This window comes from Neoarius graeffei, chromosome 7 (assembly GCF_027579695.1).
Source record: "Neoarius graeffei isolate fNeoGra1 chromosome 7, fNeoGra1.pri, whole genome shotgun sequence".
NCBI lineage: Eukaryota > Metazoa > Chordata > Actinopteri > Siluriformes > Ariidae > Neoarius > Neoarius graeffei.
In genome coordinates, this window is record NC_083575.1 from 91,928,152 (window position 1) to 91,944,781 (window position 16,630).

General features: G+C 41.9%; 1 protein-coding gene across 2 annotated transcripts in view; it reads right to left on the bottom strand.

Moving 5' to 3' along the window:
* The window catches only part of gpm6ab (glycoprotein M6Ab), a 195,619-nt gene that overhangs the window by 11,629 nt on the left and 167,360 nt on the right, over positions 1–16,630 (bottom strand). For both annotated transcript variants that reach the window (XM_060926570.1, XM_060926569.1), the window contains exons 4-5: positions 13,363–13,516; positions 972–1,048 (exon numbers count right to left, since the gene is read on the bottom strand). In XM_060926570.1, the coding sequence (XP_060782553.1) occupies positions 972–1,048; positions 13,363–13,516 (231 nt within the window). The remainder of the gene's footprint in view (positions 1–971; positions 1,049–13,362; positions 13,517–16,630) is intronic.

The following is a 16,630-nucleotide window of genomic DNA, read 5'->3' on the forward strand; positions in this document are numbered from 1 at the left end:
TCATCCCATTGATTGAAAACACCTGACTCTAATTTCACCTTCAAATTAACTGCTAATCCTAGAGGTTCACATACTTTTGCCACTGACAGATATGTAACATTGGATCATTTTCCTTAACAAATAAATGACCAAGTCTAATATTTTTGTCTCATTTGTTTAACTGGGTTCTCTTTATCTCCTTTTAGGACTTGTGTGAAAATCTGATGATGTTTTAAGTCATATTTATGCAGAAATATAGAAAACTCTAAAGGGTTCACAAACTTTCAAGCACCACTGTAGAGGCCCATTTCCAGCAACTCTCACTCCAGTGTTCTAATGGTACAATGTGTTTGCTCATTGCCTCAGAAGGCTAATGGATGATTAGAAAACCCTTGTACAATCATGTTAGCACAGCTGAAAACAGTTGAGCTCTTTAGAGAAGCTATAAAACTGACCTTCCTTTGAGCAGATTGAGTTTCTGGAGCATCACATTCGTGGGGTCGATTAAATGCTCAAAATGGCCAGAAAAATGTCTCGACTATATTTTCTATTCATTTTACAACTTATGGTGGGAAATAAAAGTGTGACTTTTCATGGAAAACACAAAATTGTCTGGGTGACCCCAAACTTTTGAACGGTAGTGTAATTTCCTGTAACAGCAGATCACTCAATATGTTACCGTTTCTATAGTAACAGCTCATTCACAGGGACATGTACAGCGGATGTTCTGCATAAATGGATTAAACTGCTGATAGACTGAAGGTTTCTGTTTATGTAATGTTTATAGAAAAGTCATCAATGTCACCACTTTGTCACCAGAAATGTCACCATTTCTGATTATTAATTAACTGTGTCCTAAATTCTACACATAATACGGTAGATTCCCATCCAATACTGTTTTTTTTCTTCATTTCATAACTTTACATTTTTAAGTACAGTTTGAGAGACTCGTGTGAGAGATCTCATCTGAGAATGTTATGGATGATACTGACCTCATCAGAAGCACACATCTTTAAGAACTTCTCTGAGGCGGTGCAGATTTTCTTGTCTTCACTAGTGGTTACAATTCCTGGAAAAAAATTAAAAAATAAAAATCCAGAGGTGGGAAAAAAAAATATATATATATATATATATTCATAAATTATTCATTATCTCTGATTATGTGGTGTTTATTTGCATCATGAAAAGCATCCTGTTTTCCATATAAAATGCCAGCGTGGTGTTTCACAATGGGCAGACGTACAGAGAAATAGGCGGGGTTGATCTCTAACACTCAAATAATTTGGGACAAAGCCTCACACAAGAATGCTTTCGAATTCTGGATTCCGATTGGTCAGAAGGTGTGGATTAATTTTCTGTCACAGAACCTCTGACAATAGTGCAACTGAAAATTACAGGTTTATGCTGATATAATGGGCTCAGTTTTTAACATTTATGGAAGGAGTCTCCAGTGTCAGGACTTTGTAAGAGTATGAGGTAAAACTTTATGACATCTTCAGGACAGAGAGGTTTACTTTTGTATTACCCTACAACAGCATGGAACCAAGAGTTGAACTCCTTAATTACAGTGCAAATTGGTGAGAAATAAAAGGAAAAACAAAACTTAGTGTGTTAGTAGTCATGTTAAAAACAAGAAAATGTAAACTCCCCTTTCCTGAAGAGTTTCCCATAGTGGAAAACATAAAATAACCTCTTATTTACAAGTAATTTACCTCGCAAAATTACTCTCTCATTCCAATATTTTATGGGCCTAACACACAACTGTATTAGTTTGTTACATTTTTTTTCTAAGATCATGGAGAAATTATGTTGTATTATTTAGCCTGAATTGATGAAATTATACTTCAGAGGTTTTCCAACACTAGGCTCCATTAAGCTGAGCCTAGGAACAATTCATGAGTTTAAATGTTTAGAGGATCTTATGTGTAAACATCTTGTGTTTCTTCACCACTGATTGTTATCATTGTAAGGACATTTTGCGTGATAAACACAGACTTGCCATTGTGTTGTCAAAGTCAAAGTACCTTCCCACGCCATGTGGCGCATAGGGCGGCGCCGATCTCTGTTTCCATAGCCCTCGGCCTCTCGCCTATTACAACCCCGATTCCAAAAAAGTTGGGACAAAGTACAAATTGTAAATAAAAACGGAATGCAATAATTTACAAATCTCAAAAACTGATATTGTATTCACAATAGAACATAGACAACATATCAAATGTCAAAAGTGAGACATTTTGAAATTTCATGCCAAATGGAAATTTCATGACAGCAACACATCTCAAAAAAGTTGGGACAGGGGCAATAAGAGGCTGGAAAAGTTAAAGGTACAACAAAGGAACAGCTGGAGGACCAAATTACAACTCATTAGGTCAATTGGCAATAGGTCATTAACATGACTGGGTATAAAAAGAGCATCTTGGAGTGGCAGCGGCTCTCAGAAGTAAAGATGGGAAGAGGATCACCAATCCCCCTAATTATGCGCCAACAAATAGTGGAGCAATATCAGAAAGGAGTTCGACAGTGTAAAATTGCAAAGAGTTTGAACATATCATCATCTACAGTGCATAATATCATCAAAAGATTCAGAGAATCTGGAAGAATCTCTGTGCATAAGGGTCAAGGCCGGAAAACCATACTGGGTGCCCGTGATCTTCGGGCCCTTAGACGGCACTGCATCACATACAGGCATGCTTCTGTATTGGAAATCACAAAATGGGCTCAGGAATATTTCCAGAGAACATTATCTGTGAACACAATTCACTGTGCCATCCACCGTTGCCAGCTAAAACTCTATAGTTCAAAGAAGAAGCCGTATCTAAACATGATCCAGAAGTGCAGACGTCTTCTCTGGGCCAAGGCTCATTTAAAATGGACTGTGGCAAAGTGGAAAACTGTTCTGTGGTCAGACAAATCAAAATTTGAAGTTCTTTATGGAAATCAGGGACGCCGTGTCATTCGGACTAAAGAGCAGAAGGATGACCCAAGTTATCAGCGCTCAGTTCAGAAGCCTGCATCTCTGATGATATGGGGTTGCATTAGTGCGTGTGGCATGGGCAGCTTACACATCTGGAAAGACACAATCAAAGCTGAAAGGTATATCCAGGTTCTAGAGCAACATATGCTCCCATCCAGACGATGTCTCTTTCAGGGAAGACCTTGCATTTTCCAACATGACAATGCCAAATCACATACTGCATCAATTACAGCATTATGGCTGCGTAGAAGAAGGGTCCGGGTACTGAACTGGCCAGCCTGCAGTCCAGATCTTTCACCCATAGAAAACATTTGGCACATCATAAAACGGAAGATAGGACAAAAAAGACCTAAGACAGTTGAGCAACTAGAATCCTACATTAGACAAGAATGGGTTAACATTCCTATCCCTAAACTTGAGCAACTTGTCTCCTCAGTCCCCAGACGTTTACAGACTGTTGTAAAGAGAAAAGGGGATGTCTCACAGTGGTAAACATGGCCTTGTCCCAACTTTTTTGAGATGTGTTGTTGTCATGAAATTTAAAATTACCTAATTTTTCTCTTTAAATGATACATTTTCTCATTTTAAACATTTGATATGTCATCTATGTTCTATTCTGAATAAAATATGGAACTTTGAAACTTCCACATAATTGCATTCCGTTTTTATTTACAATTTGTACTTTGTCCCAATTTTTTTGGAATCGGGGCTGTACATAGCTAGGGTTACAGTGGGGGGCTGGTCCTCTGGTAACCACAAGAGTTTGACTCCCCACTTGCATCTGTATTGCAGCGTGCCTTGCCAGATGGCAGTAGGTACCATTTTTATGATGGTCTTTGGTATGACCCAACTGTGAGTAGAACTCGCGATCTCAGGGGGGCGCTGTCGAGCGATGAGCAAGTAGGACGCACTCACTGGTAGCTCTGGTAGATTTTAATTAAAAATGCCAATATAACAAAACTACGTAAATGAAACTCAGGGAAACCGTCAAGGCTTAAGGTTAGAAAGTTGTGAGCCAAAGGAGACGCCTGGAAAATGCCGAGAAAAGTTAATACAAAACTCAACCTCGATGATGAGACAGGCCAACACGAAGCCTCGGGCTCGACCACAGGGGTCAGGACCGGGGACAACGCCCACCAAGCGGATAGCAATGACGTGCTAAAAGCTATAACAACACTCCACTCAGAGTTAGCGCTCATGAAGTCCGAAATCTGCAACAAGATCGAGGCGGAGATTGCTGAGGTAACCACCACTTTGAGAGGGGAGATAGCTACATTGAGAACTGAGAATGACACAGCAATATCAGCGCTTAAAGCCCAAATGGACTTGCAAACCCAAACCTTGAAAGAGCTAGCAGACTTTGCTAATGACACGTCGGACACAATACAAGAGTTGGAAGATAAAGTTAAGAGACTCTCTGGGCAAGTTGATTCACTCTCAGAGAAATGCCTTGATCTGGAAGGTCGCTCGAAATGACAAAATCTGAGAGTGGCTGGAGTTAAAGAAGGGGAAGAAAACGGGTAAAAACCGAGGGAGTTTGTGGCTCGGCTGTTAAAAGAAGCGCTAAACCTTGAGGATGCACCAGTAATAGACCGAACCCACAGAGCCCTGCGAAAACGACCTGGTGATAATGAGCCCCCAGACATCTCATCGCAAGATTGCACTATTGCCACATTTTTGAAGATATAATACAGAAGGCGATGTCTATCAGAGACTTAACATTCCAAGGCCAGTAGATACAGATCTTCAGAGATTTTCCACCCGAAGTTGCCAGATGCCGAGCTGCTTTCACCCCAGTCAGAAGGATGCTACGCGACAAACCCAGACTCAAGTTCGGACTTCTGTATCCTTCTAAATTACGAGTGACTTACAATGGGTCGGAGAGGCTCTTCACGGATCCAGAAGAAGCTCGCCAGTACGCCGCTCAACACTTCAGATCAGCAGTACGAGGGTGAGGTCTTTAAATAACAGATCCAGATGCTATTAATATTTCGTTCTCATAGAGGAATTGAGACTGAGGACTGAGCTGGTGCTTTGAACAGATGACCAGAAATCACGGCAACTGCCGAAAGTCTGTGCTCAGATTTAGAATTACAATTGATACTATTGTTAATAGAATTATGCCGTTGCATTATACATGATTCTATTTCCACCTGTAGGTTAACAAGTTAATACTACAATGGAGTTGTTTTGTTTGTTTGTTTGTTTGTTTGTTTTTGACCGAACGGTTAACAGTGATAGAGTTTCTCTCAACTTCATTTCATGTAGCTTTTATATGTATACATTAAACCGAGGGCGGCACGGTGGTGTAGTGGTTAGCGCTGTTGCCTCACAGCAAGAAGGTCCTGGGTTTGAGCCCCGTGGCCAGCGAGGGCCTTTCTGTGCGGAGTTTGCATGTTCTCCCCGTGTCCACGTGGGTTTCCTCCGGGTGCTCCGGTTTCCCCCACAGTCCAAAGACATGCAGGTTCGGTTAACTGGTGACTCTAAATTGACCGTAGGTGTGAATGTGAGTGTGAATGGTTGTCTGTGTCTATGTGTCAGCCCTGTGATGACCTGGCGACTTGTCCAGGGTGTACCCTGCCTTTCGCCCGTAGTCAGCTGGGATAGGCTCCAGCTTGCCTGCGACCCTGTAGAACAGGATAAAGCGGCTAGAGATAATGAGATGAGATGAGATGAGATGAGACATTAAACCGATCTGACGGGGCATAAGTGGAGAACTTTACTGTGCTTACATTCTTGTTTGCTGTTTAATTATGAACACCCCCCCCTTTATTGTTCAATATAGCCACAGTTCATTACGGTTTTGGATTGTTTATATAACTGCAGAGCTACATAGCTAGGAGTAGGATGGAGAGTAAGAATATTTTTCTTGATAAAAATATGGCCCAGTGGGAGATGGGCTTTTTCTTTTTGTTGTTATGGGGTTTGTTTATGGTGGGTAATGAGACAAGGGTAGGTGGGGTTAAAGTACTATTTGGATCATTATGCTTAAGGGAGGAGGATGCCACATTAGGATTACACTTGGTGAATGTCCTGTCACCATGACTGCACAGACAAGCGCAGGAGAGAGAGACATAGGATTGATGGAAAATCTAACTTTCTGTTCATGGAACGTAAATGGAATTAATGAGCCAGTAAAACGCAGAAAAGTACTATCTCACTTGAGACAGATGCAAGCAGATGTGATTTTCTTACAAGCGACACATTTGAAAAATGATGCACATAATAAAATTCGAGCTAGATAGATAAGTCAGATGTATCACTCCAGGTTTTCAGCCAAGGCGAGGGGAGTGGCCATATTAATTAGTAAAAGGGTTCCTTTTTTACACAAGTGTACTATAGCTGATAAGGATGGGAGATATATTCTGGTTGCAGGAGAGATACACTCCATCCCAGTCACATTGCTGAATGTGTATGGACCAAATTGGGATGATCCAGAATTTTTTAGGAAAACTTTTAACCTGACATCTCTAGTACCAACTTGATCATAGGTGGTGATTTTAATCTGGTTTTAGACACCTATTTAGACAGATCATCAAATAAGAGACTAGTTCAATCTAACGCATCCAATTTCTTGAATTCATTTATCAAGAACACCAACTTGGTCGATGTATGGAGAGTCTTGAATGCAACAGGCTGAGAATACTCATATCACTCTCAGGTCCATAATGTGTATTCCAGAATCGGTTTCTTTTTGTTAGACAGTAAGCTTCTATCTGGGGTTAATAATGCCAAATACCATAACATACAGTAATAATCTCAGACCACTGTCCAGTTTCGGTCTCACTGAAACTGCTTGAGGTGAAAAAGAATTTTAGATCCTGGAGGCTTGATCCCCAGCTGCTGACAAGAAAACAATTTTGTGATTATTTGGAGACCCACATAAGATGCTTTTTTGAGATTAATGATAAGGATGACATTTCACCAGTTCTCTTATGGGAGCCCTTCAAAGCATATATAAGAGGGTGTATAATTTCCTATCAGTCCTCACAAAAGAAATGCAACAATCAAAAGCAGGTAGACTTAGAAGAACAGATACGAAAATTTGATGCAGAAAATGCTGTTCAACCTTCTGCAGGGGTGCTCCGGTTTCCCCCACAGTCCAAAGACATGCAGGTTAGGTTAACTGGTGACTCTAAATTGACTGTAGGTGTGAATGTGAGTGTGAATGGTTGTCTGTGTCTATGTGTCAGCCCTGTGATGACCTGGCGACTTGTCCAGGGTGTACCCCGCCTTTCACCCGTAGTCAGCTGGGATAGGCTCCAGCTCGCCTGCGCCCCTGTAGAACAGGATAAAGCGGCTAGAGATAATGAGATGAGAACCTTCTGCAGAGAAGCATAATAAAGTTTCAGCTCTTAAATACCAGCTTAATACGATACTCTCTGAAAGAATATCTAGAGCCTTTATGTTTACTAAGCAGACCTTTTTTGAATTTGGCGATAAACCTCACAAATTGCTAGCAAGGCAGCTGTGGAAAAGGGAAAGTGACAGAGCTATTCATAAGATAAAATCAGAGGCTGGCATCTCTGTCACCTCGCACAGTGATATTAACACCACATTCTGCCGGTTCTATGAGTTATTGTACAGCTCTCAAGCATATGCACCAGAAGCTACAGGTATGGAACAGTTCTTAGATGTATGTCAATTACCAACATTATCAGAGAGAGACCAGAATTCTTTGGGAACGGATATTACAGAGGGAGATATAAGAAGAACGATAAATTCCCTAAAAAACGGCAAAAGCCCAGGACCGGATGGGATATGCAACGAGTTTTACAAAAAGTTTGCCAACGTAATAACTCCATTTCTACTCAGGATGTACAATAAATCCCTAGAGGTTGGCAAACTATCACAGTCACTGAATGAGGCTACCATTACACTTATACCGAAGAAGGGGAAGGACCTAGAGCAGGTGGGGTCATACAGACCAGCGTCACTGTTAAATTCTGATCTGAAAATCCTGGCCAAGACACTGGCATCAAGGCTCAGCCCTCTTGTAACCAAATTGATACACCCCGACCAGACCGAATTTATTCAAGACAGACACTTGTTTCATAATGTTAGACGCCTCTTTAATATCCTATATTCGCCCAGACATCCAAAGGAGGACTTATTCATTTTAAACTTAGATGCCGAGAAGGCTTTTGATTGTGTAGAGTTCCCATACCTACTGTACATGCTGTGCTAGGGAAATTTGGACTGGGAACAAAATTTATCTCATGGATAAAATTACTGTATTCGAGTCCTGATGCCAGAATCCTCACTAATCAGACAATTTCAGACTCGATTAACCTTCACAGAGGCACTAGACTAGGGTGCCCGCTCAGCCCCTTGCTATTTGCACTTGCGTTGGAACCCTTAGCGGCAACAATTCACGCAAAGGAAGAGATTCATGGTTATGACACAGATTACACCTCAAATAAAATATCACTGTATGCGGACGACATTTTGATCTTTATTACAAAGCCACAAACCTCAATACCTTCTCTACTGGAGACAATTGAATTGTTTAGCACGTTTTCAAGATACAGAATAAATTGGGGGAAAAGTGAGCTAATGCCTGTACGATGCAGCGACCCGGGTGTGTTAGAGAGGACTCCATTCAAATTGGCATGGGAAAAATTTACATATCTGGGGTTAGAAATTACAAAAAAAAAAAATACAGCGGGTTATTTGAAGCTAATTTTATGGTTATACTGAATAAGTTCAAAAATAAATTGGAGTTCTGGAAAACCCTCCCCATTTCCTTGATAGGAAGAATAAATGCAGTGAAGATGATACAGTGGGGCAAAAAAGTATTTAGTCAGTCACCAATTGTGCAAGTTCTCCCACTTAAAAAGATGAGAGAGGCCTGTAATTTTCATCATAGGTATACCTCAACTATGAGAGACAAAATGAGAAAAAAAAATCCAGAAAATCACATTGTCTGATTTTTAAAGAATTTATTTGCAAATTATGGTGGAAAATAAGTATTTGGTCAATAACAAAAGTTCATCTCAATACTTTGTTATATACCCTTTGTTGGCAATGACAGAGGTCAAACGTTTTCTGTAAGTCTTCACAAGGTTTTCACACACTGTTGCTGGTATTTTGGCCCATTCCTCCATGCAGATCTCCTCTAGAGCAGTGATGTTTTGGGGCTATCGCTGGGCAACACGGACTTTCAACTCCCTCCAAAGATTTTCTATGGGGTTGAGATCTGGAGACTGGCTAGGCCACTCCAGAACCTTGAAATGCTTCTTATGAAGCCACTCCTTTGTTGCCCGGGCAGTGTGTTTGGGATCATTGTCATGCTGAAAGACCCAGCCACGTTTCATCTTCAATGCCCTTGCTGATGGAAGGAGGTTTTCACTCAAAATCTCACGATACGTGGCCCCATTCATTCTTTCCTTTACACGGATCAGTCGTCCTGGTCCCTTTGCAGAAAAACAGCCCCAAAGCATGATGTTTCCACCCCCATGCTTCACAGTAGGTATGATGTTCTTTGGATGCAACTCAGGATTCTTTCTCCTCCAAACATGACAAGTTGAGTTTTTACCAAAAAGTTCTATTTTGGTTTCATCTGACCATATGACGTTCTCCCAATCCTCTTCTGGATCATCCAAATGCTCTCTAGCAAACTTCAGATGGGCCTGGACATGTACTGGCTTAAGCAAGGGGACACGTCTGGCACTGCAGGATTTGAGTCCCTGGCGGCGTAGTGTGTTACTGATGGTAGCCTTTGTTACTTTGGTCCCAGCTCCCTGCAGGTCATTCACTAGGTCCCCCGTGTGGTTCTGGGATTTTTGCTCACTGTTCTTGTGATCATTTTGACCCCACGGGGTGAGATCTTGCGTGGAGCCCCAGATCGAGGGAGATTATCAGTGGTCTTATATGTCTTCCACTTTCTAATAATTGCTCCCACAGTTGATTTCTTCACACCAAGCTGCTTACCTATTGCAGATTCAGTCTTCCCAGCCTGGTGCAGGTCTACAATTTTGTTTCTGGTGTCCTTTGACAGCTCTTTGGTCTTGGCCATAGTGGAGTTTGGAGTGTGACTGTTTGAGGTTGTGGACAGGTGTCTTTTATACCGATAACAAGTTCAAACAGGTGCCATTAATACAGGTAACGAGTGAAGGACAGAGGAGCCTCTTAAAGAAGAAGTTACAGGTCTGTGAGAGCCAGAAATCTTGCTTGTTTGTAGGTGACCAAATACTTATTTTACCGAGGAATTTACCAATTAATTCATTAAAAATCCTACAATGTGATTTCCTGGATTCTTTCCCCCCATTCTGTCTCTCATAGTTGAAGTGTACCTATGATGAAAATTACAGGCCTCTCTCATCTTTTTAAGTGGGAGATTTTGCACAATTGGTGGCTGACTAAATACTTTTTTGCCCCACTGTATGTCTACCTCAGTTACTGTACCTCTTCCAAAACTTACTTATATTTCTGAGTAAAACCTTCTTTAAGAGATTAGATACTATGATTCTTTCATTTAGGGCGGCACGGTGGTGTAGTGGTTAGCGCTGTCGCCTCACAGCAAGAAGGTCTGGGTTCGAGCCCCGTGGCCAGCGAGGGCCTTTCTGTGCGGAGTTTGCATGTTCTCCCCGTGTCCGCGTGGGTTTCCTCCGGGTGCTACGGTTTCCCCCACAGTCCAAAGACATGCAGGTTAGGTTAACTGGTGACTCTAAATTGAGCGTAGGTGTGAATGTGAGTGTGAATGGTTGTCTGTGTCTATGTGTCAGCCCTGTGATGACCTGGCGACTTGCCCAGGGTGTACCCCGCCTTTCACCCGTAGTCAGCTGGGATAGGCTCCAGCTTGCCTGCGACCCTGTAGAACAGGATAAAGCGGCTAGAGATAATGAGATGAATGAGATTCTTTCATTTATTTGGAATTACAAATCTCATAGGACCAGAAAGGGGCATTTGTGCAAGAGTAAGACAGAGGGAGGGCTGGCCCTCCCAGATTTTATAAAGTATTACTGGGCAGCAAATATCCGTTGCATTTCCTATTGGTTGGATGAGACTATTGTGCTCGCCAGCTGGTTAGATATGGAACAAGAGGATTGTATTCCCTATTCAATTGGTGCTGTTATAATGTCTCCCATCCACCTTAAAAAATCTTGTTATAACTATAACCCGGTCATTCATAGTACTGTTCAGGTCTGGAGGCAAATAACAAAGCAGCTTAAACTTAGGAAACTATCATTTGCACTCCCGATATCAGCAAACCCATCATTCACCCCTTCTATCATAGATGGAGGTTTTGATAGGTGGAAAGAACTTGGATTGCGCAGTATAGGAGATCTTTACACTAATGGGACATTTTCATCATTTCAGCTACTGCAGGAGAAGTATGTCCTGTCGAAAACTGATTTTTTTAGATATCTTCAGATCAGGCATTTTGTAAGGACCTATTTGATTCACTGTGAAAACTCTACACCTGATAGACTAGACAGATGTCTCCGAGACTGCACAACGGAAAGAAACGCAATTTCATTCGTACTGTATATGATTTTTTGCAAGAGCAGGACCAAGTAAATATGGAGCGTGTAAAGCAGAGGTGGGAATCAGAACTGGGTATGGGAATAGCAGAAGATATCTGGAAGGAAAGCCTGAAATATGTCAACATTTGCTCTCTGAATGCTAGACACTGCTTGATCCAGTTTAAAATCCTGCACAGGTTACACTATTCAAGGGTTAAATTACACAAAATCTTTCCAGAAATGTCACCCATCTGTGAAAAGTGCAGTCAGGCACATGCAGACTTGCATCACAGCTATGCACTATGCCCTAAACTGGAAGGTTTTTGGACAGCAATTTTCTCATTCTTCTCAAAGGTTTTTAAGACTACATTAAGACCAGATCCACTTCTGGTTATATTGGGGACGTCAGAAAACTCTAGGAGTCTACAGAACACTCAACGCCGCCTTCTGTCTTACGGTCTCCTATGTGAGAAGAAACTTGTCCTTTTACACTGGAGATTGAAAGAAACACCAACTTTCAGGGCTTGGATGACTGCACTGACCGAGACGTTACACTTGGAAAGGATCCGTTATGCTCTGAACGACAGGCTGGAGGACTTTAAAAGGACTTGGAAACCAATGATATCGCTTCTAAGATGTGACGCAGATCTGAGTGGCACTTGATCGGGGGGTGGGATAGGGAGGGAGGTCTCATTGTTTGTTTATTATGCCTTATTTATCTCCCCAACATTATTTAAGTATGTTTTCACTTTGTTTGTTTTTTTAAATATTGTAAAAATGAAGCAATGCTTATACAAAGCAATGATCCTGAGAATTGAGAACTGTTTGGTTATTTGTACCAATGTGTGTGTGTGTGTGTGTGTATGAGTGTTTAGTCTAGTTAATATCTAGAGTGTTTATACTGTTTATGTTGTCTGAGTGTTTAGTCTGTCTTGTTCTTATCTAGTGTTTATACTGTTTATTTATTCTGTTTATATTGTTTGAGTGTTTAGTCTATGTCTAGTTCCTATCTAGAGTGTTTATATTGTTTATATTGTTTGTTTTTTTCAATTATTCTATTTTTATTTATTGCATTGCCAGTTTGCACCGTGGGTCAGAGAGGACTGATATTTCATCTGTGCTGTATGTCGAGCATGTACAGCATATTTGACAATAAAGTTGACTTGACTTGTATTAACTGTTGCTTCGCAATAAAAATATTTGAAACAACAACATTATGTGAAAACAGAGAGGGGGCAGACGCGAGGAGAAACCGCATCAGCCCATCCAAACTGAGGCATTTGATTTTTTTTTTTGAATGCCAACCTGCACTGAGGACATGCTGTTTGATTACTGAGTTTGGTTCTGGTTCTGTTCTATGGATTTGTTTTTGTGTTAAATTAAAATTAAAAGTTTGATTTAAAAAAAAAAAGAACTCGCGATCTCCCGATCGAGAGGCAGACACGCTAACCACTAGGCCAACTCGCGGTCCATTGTGTTGTAAAACCCTTAAAATGTCATGGGGTAAGAAATACGATCAGGTCTGTTTTATTTTAAAGATAGTGGAAAATATGCTTTAGTCAATGAGAAACCTGTATTGGGCAACCAATCAGAAGTCTGTGTTCAAACAAAGAAGAGTCCTTTTACAATGATTTTAATAGGAGCCGTCATTTTGTTTTGGGGTGGTCCTAGGGTGGGTCCCTCATAGTGGGACACAATTTCAAAGCTAATAGTAGAAATTCCGACCTCAGTGTATATCCCGGGTATCACTCAGTGCTCGAGTTGTTTTCTACAATAAAGGCATTTTGAGGTGACTTCTTTCATGTAAGTGTATTTTTGGCTACTTTTAAGGTTCAGACTTTCACAACAATACCAACACATTGTGATTAGCACCTACACAACTTAATCAGAACCTTTTGACCAATCAGAATCCAGAAAGAAACCCTTAAAGTCACCACATACCAAACTGGCGCAAATCGAAGCACAGGTTGGCTTCCTCGATCATTGTGATGTTCTGGCATGTGTTCCAGATGTTGAAGTACATGAAGACGGGCAGAGAGGTGAAGGCTGTCACACCCAGCCAGGCCAGCATGAAGATGTAGGTCAACATGATGAACTGAGAGAGAAGGTCACAAGAAATAAACAGCTGATGATTTGAGGCATAATTAATCAAGGGATGCTGCTTTTTAATTAATGATACAGTACTGCCTGAGTGCCTATAAACAACATCACTCCATTATAATCAGAGCTCAGACACAGAGCTGTCAATCAAGTGCAGGGAGGATTTAACTGGCACAATCAAATAGCCACATTATTACCCTACATGTACATTAGCAACGATAAATTCTCAGTTCTATGGAATTTTAAGCAACAAATCCCAGCCACTGAGGCTGCACAAGTCAGTGCATACTTAGTGCTGGTCCCAAGCCCGGCTAGATTGGGGAGGGTTGCATCAGGAAGGACATCCAGTGTAAAACCTATGCCAAATCAAATATGCAGAACCTCCGCTTGTAGTAACTCCTAACGGGAGCAGCCAAAAGAAGAAGAAGAAGAAATCCAAACGATTGTCTGGAATTCTCCACTCACAACTTTATCCTATAACTTGTTCCTATTTATGCACAAAAATGAAAGAAAATTGTGATTTTATCTTATCCTGTGGGCGGTATGGTGGTCTAGTAGTTAGCACTGTTGCCTCACAGCAAGAAGGTTCTGGGTTCGAGCCCAGTGGCCGATGGGGGCCTTTCTGTGTGGAGTTTGCATGTTCTCCCTGTGTCTGTGTGGGTTTCCTCCAGGTGCTCTGGTTTCCCCTACAGTCCAAAGACATGCAGGTTAGGCTAATTGGTGGCTCTAAATTGACTGTAGGTGTGAATGTGAGTGTGAATGGTTGTTTGTCTCCATGTGTCAGCCCTGCAATGATCTGGCGACTTGTCCAGGGTGTACCCCACCTCTTGCCCATAGTCAGCTGGGATAGGCTCCAACTTGCCCGCAACCCTGCACAGGATAAGCGGTTATGGATAATGGATGGATGGATCTTATCCTGTCATATATAATCTCTCATTAAATGTGTCAAAGTGCTTCCCATGCCAGCACCTAGTATTCCCAGGCAGTCTCCCACCAAGTACTAACCAGGTTAAGGCAGGTCGGGTGGCACCAATCTCCATTTCTATAGCCCTTCAGCCTCTCACCTATTACAGTGGGGGGCTGGACCTCTGGCGAGAGTTTGACACCCTACTCACATCTGTATTGTTGTGTGCCTCGCCAGATGGCAGTAGGTACCATTTTTATGATAGTCTTTAGTATGACTTGACCGCGAGCACTCATGGTCTCCCAGTTCGAGAGGCGGACATGCTAACCATGAGGCCATCTCAGCGGTCATTAAATGTATACAGACACATTATAAAGCTGAGGATTTGTTGCAGTCTCTGTTGAGGGTAAATGGCAAATACAGTTAGCATGCTTTGCTAATTTTCCAATAAAGTGACTATCAAGTCTAGCATGCAATATGTAAATCAGGCTTAAAGTGACACAGGTCGATGTATTAAAAAGATGAATATTCTGTCCCTGTGGAGACAGAATAACCCCTAGGTACTTGAATCACACATTCTATTGCCCGATGCCTTGTGCCTGTGAAGGAGAATGAGCTGGAAAAACACCAGGCGCTAATGTTTACACTCGGGTACAGAAACAGATGAAGTTTATCTTCATTATAATATTATAATGAGTGAGGTCGCAACAAACATGGTGGAACCGGCGACCTCTGACACAGAAGCGAGCGCCCAAGAGTCAGCAATATTTACTCGGCTTGTCTGCTGTGTTTTTCCCCCTCTCTTTTCTCGCATATTTTGCCTCTGACAATGTCAGATACTTCCTTAAAATCGTAATTTTTTGTCTCAATTTAGGAGTCTTCGTTCAATCTGGGCAATCCGTCATGTTTGCTGTGGCTCCACGGTCATGACCGCTGACTGCGCATGACCTCATGTGACTTTTCCAAACTGGTTGCTGAGCGAGCGGTTTGTAAACAGACTAGCACGTGGTTAGGACGCCCCACATTAGGAAATAAAATGTATTGAAACAAGATGATGCATACCAGCTATGGGGATGGGTATCAGCTCAAACAATTCAGAAAGGGGTGTGGGTTAAATGATTCCTGAACCAGCACATTGACCTGTGTCACTTTAAATACATTTTAATTAACAGTGATGTACAGTACAAGCAATCTATAGGCTCTACATGTCCGAGTGTGTGAACAGATATGTATAATCCATTTCCAGCTTTCATTCATTCATCCTTAGTAACTGCCTGGTCAGGGTGCAGCAATTTAAGGCCAAGTTTACATTAGACCGTATCTGTCTCGTTTTCTTCACGGATGCACTGTCCGTTTACATTAAACCGCCTGGAAACGCCGGGAAACGGGAATCCGCCAGGGTCCACGTATTCAATCCAGATCGTGTCAGCTCCAGTGCTGTGTAAACATTGAGAATACGCAGATACGCAGATACGCTGTGCTGAGCTCTAGCTGGCGTCGTCATTGGACAACGTCACTGTGACATCCACCTTCCTGATTCGCTGGCGTTAGTCATGTGACGCGACTGCTGAAAAACGGCGCGGACTTCCGCCTTGTATCACCTTTCATTAAAGAGTATAAAAGTATGAAAATATTGCAAATACTGATGCAAATACTGCCCATTGTGTAGTTATGATTGTCTTTAGGCTTGCCATCCTTCCACTTGCAAGTGGTAAGTGATATGCGCTGGGATCACACACACAGCGGCTCAGTCCCGAATCACTGCTCGTGCGCTTCACTCGCGCGCTGTGTGAGCTGCGCAGGGCTGGAGTGCGCACCCTCCAGAGGGCACTCGCTGTTCAGGGTGGAGTGATTTGGAGCGCAGGATGCCTGCGGAGCCGAGCGTATCCGTGTATTGGTGTTGCTGTGTGCACGCAAATCGTGTATTGGTGTTGCTGTGTGCACACTAATCGTTTTAAAAATGTTAATCTGATGATCCGCTGATACGGTCTAATGTAAACATGGGCTAAATTATGCTTCTAATTTGTTTACATTCTGGGACGCATAACCAATGAAATTTGTTAGAAAATATTGCAGGCAAGAACAAATAAAACAGTCATGAGTTCATCTCTAGTTAAGCCCAATCATGAACAGGAGTGATGTAGATGAGGCTGACGAACTGTCAGAGCCAGAATTCACACATCGTACTGACACTGCTGTCGTTCA